Below are 13,297 nucleotides of genomic sequence, written 5' to 3'. Positions count from 1 at the left end.
CGAGGCGTTCTACGCGCATCCCTCTCACTCGCCCGCATGGTCGTCGCATTGAACGGCGCAGCGGCTGGTGTATGTACTATACGCATGCAACTGAAGAAAGTGTTTTGTACTCGAGGGCGTTGGGTGACGGCAACTTTTTGGACAGGATATGCGTTGTGCCCTACACTAGCGCAACGGCTGGAGCGACGGCGCGATACGTAGGTAACTTCGGTATTACATTTTACTCAGACAAAATTGTAGTGTACAGTACACCTCTTACATGTGTGCGTTGTTGTGGATTCGTTCATACACAGGCCGTGTAGGATGCAATCGGTGGAGTTGCCATCGGCGGTGATGCTGAGCGGACGGGTAACAGAGACATTTCGACCGGCTGACGGCTGTACAGGCGTCGGCTCGTGTGCGCACGCCCGTGTGCCGAATCTGCGATGGCGGCAGTATCTCTGAACCGCACCGGACTAGGGCAAAAAAAAGGCGCTTACGCAGATTTGCTGCCCTTGCGCATGGGCTTGCCAATATTCCAACCCCATGATCGGAGCTTCTTGACCACCTTGGGCGTGATGGCCGCTGTCAGCGGAATGCGCACAAAGAAAAAGCTCTTGTGGATGGCGTAGGCCAGTGCCATCTGCGTCCCTAGACCTACACCGTGTCAGTCAATCGGCTCGCGCGTAAAATCAATGTCCGTTAGGGCAAGGAGGGGTGATGGACGCACTCGCTGCTTCCTCATGTCTCTCCTGTGCTTCCTCGACACCCCAACCGACCATCCCGGCCTTTTCAGTGGTATCCTTGCTCCATAGCCGCTTCATGGTGACCTTGGCGGATTCCCAGTACCCGCGGATTGCTATGCGTATCGGCTCGGGGATAACGCTGGTGATGACTCCAACCACGACATGCTCGACCTTAGCTGCGTTCTGGGGTTAGCTCTGTCACATGGCCTTACAAGACATGGATCAAGGCAGCCCATAGTATACGTACCGACGCGCTCCGTGCCAACCGCCTTCACAAGGAGAAAGAAAAAAGGATAGTCAAGGATAGACAGCAAAAAGTATACCGCGACTGCTGCCTTGCCGTATTCCCTCGACAGCTTCTTGAACTTTGCAGACATGGACATAGTCTCAACCTTCTCGCCGCCTGTGTTACGCCGCCACGGCGAGAAGCGGAAGCCTCGCCTTGTCTGGGACTGGAAGGCTGTTCTTCCTGCCGAGGGCACCGGGCGCGTCCTTCCAAGCCGAGACGCCGCCGACGCCGACGACAAGGTCGAATTTGTCAAGCCTCGCGACGATTTAGCAGACAGGGTCCTTGCCTGGCCCATCCACAGCTGACGCAGCGTATCCTCCCATATTCTCGCCTGTGTCGCTGGGCCAGCTCTCCTCAGCGAGCGAGGCAGTGCTCCCACCCAAGCCTTGAACATTGTGACGGACGAAATTCGATTGCTTTGGGCGGCGGCGGCGACGGCGGATGAAATTTTGAATTTGTTGAATTTGTTGCTTCGCTTGGCGTACTACCTAGGTTTGCCCCAGGGTCGAGTTACCTTTTCAACTATTCCGACGTGGCTGGACTGGAGATAGCGGATTTTCGGGGTCGGCAAACCGGATGGTGTGGCGACCTAGGCCGTGGTCACGAGATGTTGCAGCAAAGCACTCTCTCACGGCTCGAGCTGAACTCCGTGTGTTGACAAGTTCGTGATCCTCCGTGGGCGTACCGTGGCCAGAGCATTCCTCGGGTGAAATGGCGCACCTTCTGTTCGTAGCGAAGCCGGGAAAAAAGCGTGATGTCAAAATTTCCGAATGCCGTGGTGACGCGACGTTGCACTGCGGGCAAGGGCCCGGGTCGCTAAGTGGGCCTCGGGGAGGACCGTGTCCAATCACCACTAGGCGTCGTCGGCTGAGCGTTTTGGTCGTGACAGCCTCACCTCAGGGGCTGTCTTTATTTTCTTTCCCGTGGACTGCTGTGCTCAGCAGACGCTACCTATCAAGCAGACTGCGAAGATTTTCTCGCTATTTTACTCATTCAATGCTGTCCGCATGGTTGGCAATTGCGCTCTTGAAACTGCCATTCCGTCATTGATTTGACTGCCACCATGACCATGATGTGACTCAACAATCGACACGTCGTCTCTTCAACTAGAGCATGTTTCCGCGGATTGGCTTGATCGCAAGCGCATAATTTGTCTGAGGCGGGTTGTCGGAGTTGGTCCAGGACAAGAGAGGCAACCAAGTATTTGCATCATCGAGACAAAGCTTGGTGAATGCCGCCGACCTGCTCGAATGTACTCTGGCTGCCACTACCGAGGCTTTGAATGAACTTCGGATCCCAGCGACTGGAAAGCTGCCCTCAAATGAGCCTTTCCCTTGGTCCCATGATCCCAAATTGCAGGTACAGTTGCGACTCAGGTTGATGAGTTGCCCACATGACTCGTTCCTTCCCAATAGAAACGGAACCTTGACGGCATTCACTCAATCAAGGTGCCTTCGAAATTCAAGCTGAATTGCTGCAAGTGCTCACGCCAAGGCAATTGGCTACGGTAGCAGACTTCAACCTCTAACAATTGCGCTTCGCCTGATCTGAAGTCGGCCGGCATCGGCTAGCCCCCTTCCTCAGACTTTCGTGCCGTACGCAACAAGCTACCTGACTCGATCTTCAGAAACTCAACCGATACCGCTTTCTTTTGATCGCCTGGTCCTCGCCCACCTCTGCCACATGGGTCTCAAGGAGTGTGCTTCACATCACGAGGATCACTTCTACATCTCATGGGTGCGGCCTCGCGCTCTCTATCGTTTGCGCCAGTCTTCATGACAAGTAGGCATCGCTTTTCTGCCGGCATCTTCCTTCACCTACACGACACTCTCTTTAGCAACGTGATATCGCTCCTTGTTGAAAGAAGCTTGCCATGCTCAAGAAAACCATCTTCCGAGATGATGCCTCGCACAGGCCTTCGAAACGGACGTCTGAAGCGCAAACTCGATCCAAAGGTGCTTCAAAGTATTTGAGATCGAATTTCCGCCGCGCACTCAGCACCCGGCTGCGACTAGCTGGAGCTCCAGAAGCGAAGAGGGATAGCAGCCGCGGTCGAGTGCCGCCCTCTCCAGCAATCGATCCTTTTCGCATGCACCCGACCAACATGAAACCCTCGCATTCCTTTCTACCGACTACCAACTATCCCGAACCTGCGGCGCATGTGAACTTGAAAAGTGCGGAAGTTGTCTCTACCCGCAGCCAGGGTGTTGAGTATATCGACAACAAAATCAGCCCCATGTTAGCTGCCACCCAGGTGCTGGAGTCCGTTACGGAAGTAAGCCCCTCGCAAGGATTTAAAGTCTCTTGCATCGTCGACGGTATATCGCGTGCCATTAAGTTCGGAGCGAGATATGCCGAGGCCGGTAACGATGGTGAGTGATCCAGCCTCAACTTTCTCACTTGTTCCTTACACGCGTACAGTCTCGCTAGATCAACACCTTGCGGCGGCGTCGCTCACGAAGCCGATCGAAAACATGCATCTTGGTCATAAGGTAGATGCCCGCCGCGAAAGGGTTCCGCGTGTCGGAGGGAGCAAAAGCAATGCGGCGTTCGCGCCGATACTTATTAACCCATTCTCCACAGAGGCGGGCTTCGAGGATGATCTTGATTGCGGTGTTCTTTTCACACCTCCCGAGGGCTGCTCAACACCACGCCTCTTCAGCCGTGGCAGACCTGCACGTAGGTCAAGACATTCAGAGGACAGCGACGAAGTTCTTTCACTTTTCCTCCAATCGAGCGTGGGCCGCAGCGACATAGGCTAGAAGCCAGACTCTCCTCGGGTCGAGGGCAGCGGCAAGCGTGGGCAGCTGCCTGCAACTACACATCATCCCGCGGGTGCCGATACTCCCGGTGAATGTAAGCGAGTGAAGAAACACCCATCACCCGACAAGCTGTTCCTGAAGAGCCTCGAACAAGCACTCGAAAAATACCATAAGATGAAGGTGGACGGTGCAGCCAAGGACGACCTGGACGAGCTGGCCAGCAATTTCAACTCGCCCACCCGACCACTAACCGTACGAAACGCCAATCGACTTTTACATTCAGGGGCTAGACCGAGCAAACAATCACGCAACGAAGACAAGCAAGGTCTTCCTAGGAAGCCACGAGGAGTTCTCCAGCCACATGAACACGACAAACCGCAACATGACAAAAGACCAATCTACCTTTTCCGACCGAATGATGCTCAAGCAGACGAGATGGACGAGCTATTTTGATTTTCACCCCTCGGGCGTTTTTCCAAACGCAACTCACGATACCCCTCTAGCCACATCACGGTTCCACTGAACAGAACATGGCATGGCAGGTGGGTCAAGACGATGGAATAATCATTATTAATTCGCTATATGGTACAAACGTATTGGAAGTTATCCAAAGGAGTATCGGTGCAACGAAAACAAAACGCGCGGTATCTGAACAAGGTGGGAATGGGTATATAAGTCCAGCGCAGAACAAGAGCATCATCCATAAAGTCGTACGTAACCTTCGTCCTCTTGAAATGTCCATCCGGCAGTGATGTGACACGCGCCTTAGAGGAAGCGGCGACGGCGGGCGCCGCGGCCGTCCGTACCGTGCATGCGGCGGGTACCAGCAGCCTTCTGGCCAGGACGGTGGGTGAGGCTGCCCTTGAGCTTGAGCATGGCACCACTGATCTTGTCTTTCATGGTAGGGTGACGCTTGTGGTGGGAGACGGGTGCACCACCGCCAAGGTGGTTGTGGTGGTGATGGTGGTGGTGGTGGACCTCCGTCTTGCGGCTGCGGTGACGGGTGGAGGTTGTGGTGGGCGTCGCAGCGCGGCGACGGCGGGAGAAGAGGCCGCGGCGACGGGTTGTAGTCGCGGGGGCGGGAGCGGGAGCGACACGGCGGCGGCGGGTGGTGAAAGGCATGATGAATTTTGTTGTTGTCTTCGCAAGTGGATATTTGTAAGGTGTTGTTGTTGGATGGTGGTAGCTGAAGTCTTTTCTAAAACTCGTGCTCTGCAAGGTAGATGTGAAAGTGTGTTGATTTGTAATACTGTATTAGAGAGACAAGTATTCTATCTCGGAGGAAGACAGTCTACATATACTCTTCTACGGTCCTGCTTCCTGGCTCGAAACCTGGAGTAGGAAACCTGATGACGAGGCCAGGCTGTGTTTTGGTATGATGCCATTGTCAAGGGTCCAAGGGTCCAATCTCAGTTAATTACAGCTGTCGATCATTCAGAGATCAGAGATGCGGTGCGTGTGTCAGGCGCTGCGCAATGCGGCAGCGGAGTATGGAGGTCGTTGGGAAGCAAAACTTGGCAAAGGGGTTCAAGGGTCCAGCCATCGGACGTCATAGGCCAGGGTCAGGGTAGCGGGAGTTGACAGGCGTGACGAGCGAAAACGGACTAGCGCGGAGCTCAGCAGCGGCCAGAATCGCAGACTGAGAGGCTCGCGATCGGTGATGTCATCGTAGGACACCTGTCACTTCACGCGACAATCGCCGCGGGTGACAGCCATGACGGAAATAGACACACTTTATCCAAGACGGAGGCGTCGCGCCCGGCTGATCCTTCCAAGCCCTTCGAAGGTTCACTCGTGTCAAGGACCCAAACAAGTTCCGAAATGAATGCCTGGGAAGCGCTGCGCTGGCCAGCCATGTCACTGCTTGCTCCTATCGAAGTTGCCGTGTCGTCACCACAGAGGGGTCAGCGCGACGTTGACTCCTCTCCCGGACCGTGGCAGGCTTGTTGTAATGAGGGCTCAACGGGATCCAGTCCATCAAGTCAACTCACTCCCACCAAGTCACGAAGCTGCCGCACAATTCGCCGGTAGTAGTCATCTTGGCAAACTCGCCTGATCAAGTCGAGCATCAGTTTGCCAAACCATTTGTCGCCTCTGACTTGATGGCAAACTGGCCAATTTGGTGGCTGACTGGCGTGAATCGTAGGTGAAGTACTATGAGGCTCTTAGCATATTCAGACGTGCGTCCCATCTGCCAGCCACCACGCAAGCACGAGACTTAGCCGCAGGATACCAGCTCAGAGTACCGCTCATTCTTTCCCCCAAGGAACCAGTCTTTTTAACATAGAATCGTGTCTTTAAATGCGTGGGGTAGCGAATTGCAAGGTCCGTGTTCCAGCAGTCTACTTCTCCCACGCCATCCAGTCTTGGCGTTTAGATGCCCGGAGGTCGCGTCCGACAACGACAACGCTCAACGCCGCACTCATTGGGCGTCCAAATCATCTTGAACCACATTACCGGAAGCTAAATTGAAAAAAATGGAACACTTGTTGCCTTTGCCGATGCCATTTCGGGGGCTTGCTAAGTGAGGTGCTCTTGCTAATCGACTAGATCGAACAACTGCACCATTATGAGATCATAGGGCCTCCATCGCGATCTCAAGGTAAACAAGGTACAAAACCCTTTGCTGGCCATTTGACCTCTGCTCAACTCATACCTTCGCCTTCAACACCCTGAGCTACTGATCCTCGCATTTCTCACTACTCACCAAACACCACACAACCACTCACACTCTTCTCAACATGTCTGGCCAACTCCCCGACAAGGACATCATCCAGGACCGTGCTGTCCACGGCCTTCCCGTCACCACCGACGAGGTCTCCCACATTGCCTCTACCGAGTCCGAGCTCACCGGCACTGGTCCCATCAAGGGCGGCAAAGCAGCCACCGCCCAGAGCGTGCACGACAAGCAGCAGAACTTCCTCGACAAGGCGGGCGATGTTGCTCGCAAGCCAGCGGAGCAGATCACCAAGGAGGATGCCGCCGAGGTGCAGAAGGCTGAGGTGAGTTCGCGTCATGAGATGATTGACAAGACACAAAGCTTACAAAGAACAGGCTCGTCTGATCGGAGGCCAGCCTGAGAAGGGCTCCATGTCGGCCAACCTGCAGTCCGCTGCGGACAAGAACCAGCAGTAAGAGAGAAAGAGCACTAAAGAAGGAGCATGTTTGGGACGAATCATGATATGGATGCATAGCGCTGCTTACAACTCTAAATTCAATCTCATTGCTGACGCACACTCTCCTACGATCGTAGATTCTTCTTGATTGTGTCCAAGTCCTCTGCAGAGAACCCAAGGCCTTTGGTGACATAACCATCCCAGCTTCCATACTCCTCTTGCAGCGCTGTGTGGAACGCCAGCCAATACTCTGCGCGCAAGTCGACAATGTTCGCAAAGCCTGGGGTCTCAATGTCGTCGATACCCAGGTTGATCATGGCGATCTTGACCAGCTTATCGCGTACAGGCTCCGTGCCCAGTCGCGAGAGGAGGTAATCGTAGACGATGTCTTCCTGCGCAGTGCCAGCCAGCTGGTTCAACAGACCAGCCACAAGGCCCGTTCTATCACGACCAGCTAGTCCTGTTAGCAACTCGATGGCCGTACCTCGATCAGTGTCGCCTTACCGGTGCAGTGGAACAGGAATGGTTCCTGGGGATGATCCCGTACGTGCCTCAGAAGCTCACGTATCACAGGCTTGTAGCTGGACGCTACAATCATGAGCTGGTCCGCCCATGCCTCGGCCCCATCGGCGGCGGCGAAGGCCGTCAGATCAGGAGCTGGGTTCTTCCCTTCGGTCGCGTACCAGACATTCTCCACGCCTTGCAGCTCCGGATCTGGCGCCGCCTCCCGCTCAGAACCCCTTCTCAGGTCAAAGATCTTCTTGACATTGGCCTGCAGCCAGGTGAGAGCCTCGGGGTCTTGCGCGGCTTGGGCGAGGGCACCCGTGCGAAAGACACGTCCTGCAGGGATCGCGGAGCCGGGCACCGCGCCGACATCTCGAAGGTTGAAGAGAGATTTGGAGGGGATGAAGGGACTGGTCGTGATCAGTGGAAGGAGAGTCTCCTGGGGAATTGCATTGCGGACGTCGCTGGTGGCGAGCGCGAGGATCTCTTCACGGGATGGTGCCATTGTGGGGACTGGAACTGGGCGCCTCAATGGGACGAGAGGAATAGGTTTCGGACAATTGAGACTACATATACGCGCGAAGGAGCCGGTATTTACATGGGGCAAAGGGGTGGGCAGCTACCTCGGTCACCGCGTTGTTCGGGCCCTGGGGTCAGATCACGTCTGCTTCATGCGCACCCCTCCTCATCCCCGCTCTGCGAACGTGCGAATCCGCCCACATGTCGGCATGTCAGCATGCACACTTTTGATGATGAATTTGGTCACCTCGTTCCTGGCTCCAGTGCTGTAATGCCGGCAGAGGGGGCCGTCGGGGGCGGGATATGTTGAAACATCCGGTTCGCTTGCAAGCGCGGATGCCTGTCACTGTAGTTAACTAGACGGAATTGACTGTTCTGGGTATCCTGTACGCTCATGAAGGCTGCCTTTTGATCAAGCACAGAAATGCGTTGAAGTTACTAGGAAATCACGTAGGAGTAATCACACTCTCATCTCATCAACTAATGTCTTTTTGCGTGTTGATAATGAGATAAGTTGACTCATCAGGTACCTTCCAAGCTGTCGCCCAAAAGCTGCTACGAATGGTTGATGACCACATTTCAAAACAGTGTTGGACCAAGATGCCCAGCGATCGCAATGATCTTCGAGAAGATTCTTCATGACAGGATCGTGATGATGGATGTGAGTTTAATCAACCCCTTTATCCGCCCAGATTGGCACCCCAGATCCTCACTAGCTCTGATCTACCGCTTTTCTGCGTTATCGGCCCACAGCATCGGTACCACTCTAGTCTGTATCACGTCTAGCCCTCGTTCCTGGGCGTTGACTTTCCGATAACCTGACTCTCACCTTTACCTACCTCAACACCATCTGATTGGCTTGGCATTGCGGTCAGGACATCGCTGGGCCATGATATGTTCAAGACGGGGCTGGGCCGCCGCTGCACTCGCCCTCGCCCTCGCCCTCGCCCTCGCCCTCGCCCTCACCGCCTGCCAGACATACGCCCAAGAGGCCGGCACAGAAGACGCTGTCTACGCCTACGACAACGTGCTGCCTCATATCGAATACCCATGGGAGGCACAGCAAGGCACTGGCCAGGCCGCGCAGCCACACTGCTACAGAAAAGTCTACACCTTGGATCCTGATCTTGGTGAGGCCGAGTGCTTCACTGTTGATCCAGATACTGGAATTTTTCTTGATGTCGGCTCGCAGGGTGAGCCCTTCGACCACATACAGAGAGTCAATGCTGTTGCCGTGCCGGGCTTGTGGGATGGACATGGCCACCTCGCGCAGTACGGCGAGTTCCTACACACGGTGGACCTGTTTGATGTCGACTCGCCGCGGGACCTCCGCAACAGGGTGAAAAAATACGTCCGAGAACACGGGAGCAAGATTGGCACGGCGGAGAAATGGATCAGGGGCGTCGGCTGGGACCAAGGTGTCATTGGACGTATGCCCATGGCTGTAAGTTGGCATTACCCTCCTCGTACGCCTCTTGTGACCTGGCACTGATAGTGGGAAGGACGACTTTGAGCAAGATCCTGAGCTGCAGGGTCTCTACATCATGCTCGACCGCTCAGACGTCCACTGCGCCCTCGTGTCAAACGCTGTGCTCAAACTCCTACCCCCGGACCTACCCGATGAGATCGAGGGTGGCCTCATCGTCACCGACCCCGGTCGAGGCGTCTTCTGCGACAAGGCCATGGACATCATCACGCCTCTCCGCCCAAAGCCCACACGAACAGACCTGGTCGCAGAGGTAAAGACCGCCATCCAGGCCCTTCACAGGGTGGGCATCGTGGGCATGCACGACGCAGGGGCCCGCCCCAACACCATCCAGCTCTACGAAGAGTTGGCATCAGCAGATCCAGACTGGACGCTCAAGGTGTACGCCATGATTGAGTGCGTGGAGCGCAACACCTTCTGCGCGGAGCAGGTGCCCCAGTTCACGAGGCCGGACGGGAAGCTCAGCGTCCGTTCCGTCAAGCTTTTTGCCGATGGCGCCCTCGGCTCATGGGGCAGCGCCATGCTCGAACCCTACACCGACAGCCCCAACACCAACGGCAGTCTGCTCCTCCCGCCCGAGGACCTCCGAGACGTCGCTCTCCAGTGGGCGCAGGCGGGCTACCAGGTCAACATCCACGCCATCGGCGACTACGCCAACCGCCTCGCCATTGACGCCTTGGAGAATGCCCTCAGACACACCTGTCCCGAGACGGAGACGAAAGCACAGCTGCGAGAGTGTCAGATGAACTTGAAGCGCCACCGCATCGAGCACGCTCAAATCATACACCCAGATGACCAGGTGCGCATGAGAGACCTGGGTATCATCCCGTCGCTGCAGCCTTCCCACGCAGTAGCCGATGCTCCCATTGCCGAGGAGCGCCTCGGAAAGGAGCGTTATGAGAAATACGGCTACCGTCATGGTTCCCTCCGCGCAAACCTTCCCATCATCGGCTCAGATTTTCCCGTGACACCCCCCAGTCCGTTGCGCGATATCCTCGCGGCGGCGAGCTATAATCGTGACCACAACGATGCGGACGGCGAGCGACCGTTCAAGAAGGAGGCAGTGACGCAGATGCAAGCACTGGCTGGCATCACGGTGCATCCCGCGGCTGGCTCGTTTCTAGAGCACAAGGCGGGTCGGATCAGGCCTGGGAACTGGGGGGATTGGGTGGTCATCGACAAGGATGCCTTCACCCAGCATCTCATTGACGATCCAGAGGCGGTCATGGACCAGTTTGATGACAGACATATCCTTGAGACGTGGGTAAATGGCAAGATGGTATACCAACGGCCCAACCCGGAAGCGGTTGTGGAGGAAGACAGAAAGATGCCAGAGACATCCGTCTCGGGGGTATGAGCAAGGGCGAGCTTATCGTTTTGCAGTATTACAGAATAATTGTATGATAGTAGCTCCCCCCACCTGGCAGATGGAGAGGTGCCAGCCACCTCAAATGCCTTGTCGCTCTGATGAAAATGACTGTCCATGGCCGTTCATCGTACGTGGGGAGCAAGTGCCGTCGAAGAGAACGGCAGGAACAAATAGCCCCTGAACCTCAAGCAACTCCAGAGAATCCCTCTTACGCTCATTACTTGTTCATCAACTTGATGTCTCAGGAGTCCGCCGGCAGTTATCTGGACAAAGGTGGCTTCCATCTGCTGGTCCCAGGAGTACTGGTTCATGTATGTGGAGGCTTGCCATTTCCTTCTTCCCTCCGACTGACTACCTGGTAGCTAGATGTCAACCTGGCATCATGGCAGGTACAGCGATGCCACCGAGGGCTCTTCTCTTTCGAGCTCGATTTGCTTTCCCAGCGTGAGGTTGTCCAACTCAGTACGCGCCGAGAATTGATCGGCAGTGAGCATCTCACCTGTTGGCGACCAGGAATGATACCATTGTAGGGTGAGCAGACAAAGCCATGCTTCCACAAGGCCCAGCCCAGCGTTGCCATGGATGTGCAGAAGCCTTGCTCAAGTAATCGCTATCTTCAACTCTCGCCTTTGGATGAGGAATACGGTGGCTGCCGCGGGGGATTCAAGGCGAGGCATATGACGACTGGTGCGGTCTCACATCACAGGATACAGCCACATAGGTGCGGTCTCTGGTCGAGTAACCAGCCTTGCGCAGATTTCAAAAAGGATAAGCGGTTCCTTAGCATAAGAGTTCGCTTGGAAGACTCAAGATCTGCATTGTCAGAAGCGCCTGAAAGCCCAGAGCATGCCTTGCTGACATGTGCGCCTACTACAAAATGCATCGCAGTGGTGCACTTGAGAAGACGATCCGAAGACGATCCGAATGCGATCCTGTCTTGCCCAGCGACCAGAAGAGTGCTGCATTGTGGGACCATTGCAGTCGCTGCTCGGACGTGAAATGTGTTGATTGTATTGCGTTGTAAATCAGTAGGTATCATGATGCTGAAGACCAACACCGCTTTTCTATCGAAAATGAGTGGCGTGTAAAATCCAAAGACGTGCTTCGTAATCCGTATCAATCGTGCTCGACTCTTTCCTTTGCTGCCCAGTGACACCAAACGCCGTCCCATGCTTCCAAATTTGATAACGTGCAACCTTGCCTCAGTGCTCGAGCCAGTCCAAGAACTGGGGGGTAAAGTAACTGACGACAATGGTCGCGCCAGCACGCAGGATACCCTCTGTCGACTCGAACGCCATCGTCTTCAGGTCAAAAACGCCCGCCTTGGCACCCGCGTGGATCATGGCAAATTCGCCGCTGACCTGGTACGCCGCGACAGGCAGATCCTTGCCAATGTCCTTGGCGTCACTGATGATGTCGAGATACTGGCTCGCCGGCTTGACCATGATGATATCGGCACCCTCGCCAATGTCGCGATGAATGGCACGGCGGGCGAGCCCGCGACCACCGGGAGGCAGCTGGTAGCACTTGCGGTCGCCGAACGAAGGCACAGAGCCAGCCGCGTCGCGGAAGGGACCGTAGAGACATCCGGAGAACTTGGCCGAGTACGACATGAGAACGGTCTTGTGCGCGATGCCCTCCTCGATCAGCTTGAGCTTGATGGCACGGATGCGCCCGTCATTCATGTCGGAGGGGGCAACGCAGTGTGCGCCGGCCTTGGCATAGGCCACCGCCACGTCGGAGATGCGGTCGACGGAGAGCTGGTTGTTTAAGCTGCCGTCGTCGCGCAGGATGCCGCAGTGGCCGTGGGAGGTGTACTCGCAGAGGCAGACGTCGGTGCAGATGAAGATCTGGGGGAAGCGACGGCGAATGAGGCGGATGGCGCGGACGACGGGGCCCTCGGGGTCGTCGGCGGCGCTGCCGAGGGCATCCTTGGTGCCAGGCTTCATGGGCACGCCAAAGAGCATGACGGAGCGGAGGCCCTTGCGGACGAGGGGTTCGAGGAAGGGCACGAGCTTGTTGACGCTGAGCTGGTGCTGGCCGGGCAGGGAGGGGACGAGGATCATGTCGTCGTCGCCGTCGGTGACGAAGAGGGGGTAGATGAGCATGGACTGGTCAGGTTAGCCATTGCAGCTTTTTGACTACTGTTCTGTGTGTCGCTCCGTACCTTTGTGAGCTGGCGCTCGGCTTGCCACGAGCGAGCCAGGGGGTGGAAGTAGCCACCGTGGAGCTGGCTGGAGATGTCGCCCGAGATGCTCACGCTCGTGGCGGAGGTGCTGGCGTAGGACATGGCGCGCGAGATGTGCGATGTGCGATCGTCGATGGTGGAGGCGACTGAAGGAGCACCAGGACGACGGGGGGCAGGGCCATTACCACCACCATCGCGGTCGCGGAGGCTCAGGTCTTGGACGAGGCTGGAGAATGACATGTTGGATGGCGGCAGCGAGGGAGGTTGAAATGACCGGAGGGAAGATGGCGGCCTGTCTGTTCGAGTGTGATTTGAGTGGCGGGAGGGTGGCTTGTCCTG

General features: G+C 56.0%; 6 protein-coding genes across 6 annotated transcripts; 2 read left to right on the top strand and 4 right to left on the bottom strand.

Moving 5' to 3' along the window:
• Window positions 1–475: 475 nt before the first annotated feature.
• On the bottom strand, window positions 476–1,408 carry J7T54_006483 (uncharacterized protein; the record flags this gene model as incomplete). Its single annotated transcript, XM_051502919.1, has 3 exons — window positions 476–636; window positions 710–901; window positions 973–1,408. 3 exons carry the CDS (start codon window positions 1,406–1,408, stop codon window positions 476–478), a joined length of 789 nt encoding a protein of 262 aa, XP_051365294.1.
• Window positions 1,409–4,541: 3,133 nt separating this feature from the next.
• J7T54_006482 (uncharacterized protein) lies at window positions 4,542–4,898 on the bottom strand (the record flags this gene model as incomplete). Its single annotated transcript, XM_051502918.1, has 1 exon — window positions 4,542–4,898. One exon carries the CDS (start codon window positions 4,896–4,898, stop codon window positions 4,542–4,544), a length of 357 nt encoding a protein of 118 aa, XP_051365293.1.
• A 1,619-nt stretch (window positions 4,899–6,517) lies between these two features.
• On the top strand, window positions 6,518–6,911 carry J7T54_006481 (uncharacterized protein; the record flags this gene model as incomplete). Its single annotated transcript, XM_051502917.1, has 2 exons — window positions 6,518–6,778; window positions 6,831–6,911. 2 exons carry the CDS (start codon window positions 6,518–6,520, stop codon window positions 6,909–6,911), a joined length of 342 nt encoding a protein of 113 aa, XP_051365292.1.
• A 106-nt stretch (window positions 6,912–7,017) lies between these two features.
• On the bottom strand, window positions 7,018–7,901 carry J7T54_006480 (Tyrosine-protein phosphatase-like protein; the record flags this gene model as incomplete). The annotated part of the gene is made up of 2 exons (XM_051502916.1): window positions 7,018–7,346; window positions 7,397–7,901. The coding sequence occupies 2 exons, from the start codon at window positions 7,899–7,901 to the stop codon at window positions 7,018–7,020; spliced, it is 834 nt and encodes a 277-aa protein (XP_051365291.1).
• A 903-nt stretch (window positions 7,902–8,804) lies between these two features.
• J7T54_006479 (uncharacterized protein) lies at window positions 8,805–10,758 on the top strand (the record flags this gene model as incomplete). The annotated part of the gene is made up of 2 exons (XM_051502915.1): window positions 8,805–9,359; window positions 9,418–10,758. The coding sequence occupies 2 exons, from the start codon at window positions 8,805–8,807 to the stop codon at window positions 10,756–10,758; spliced, it is 1,896 nt and encodes a 631-aa protein (XP_051365290.1).
• Window positions 10,759–11,972: 1,214 nt separating this feature from the next.
• Window positions 11,973–13,198, bottom strand: J7T54_006478 (delta-aminolevulinic acid dehydratase; the record flags this gene model as incomplete). Its single annotated transcript, XM_051502913.1, has 2 exons — window positions 11,973–12,881; window positions 12,938–13,198. The coding sequence occupies 2 exons, from the start codon at window positions 13,196–13,198 to the stop codon at window positions 11,973–11,975; spliced, it is 1,170 nt and encodes a 389-aa protein (XP_051365289.1).
• Window positions 13,199–13,297: the final 99 nt, after the last annotated feature.

This window comes from Emericellopsis cladophorae, assembly GCF_022114955.1.
Source record: "Emericellopsis cladophorae strain MUM 19.33 chromosome Unknown NODE_4_length_1054762_cov_117_872525, whole genome shotgun sequence".
Classification (NCBI taxonomy): Eukaryota; Fungi; Ascomycota; class Sordariomycetes; order Hypocreales; family Bionectriaceae; genus Emericellopsis; species Emericellopsis cladophorae.
Note: the sequence above shows the minus strand (reverse complement) of the source record. Positions and strands in the feature narration are given on the sequence as shown.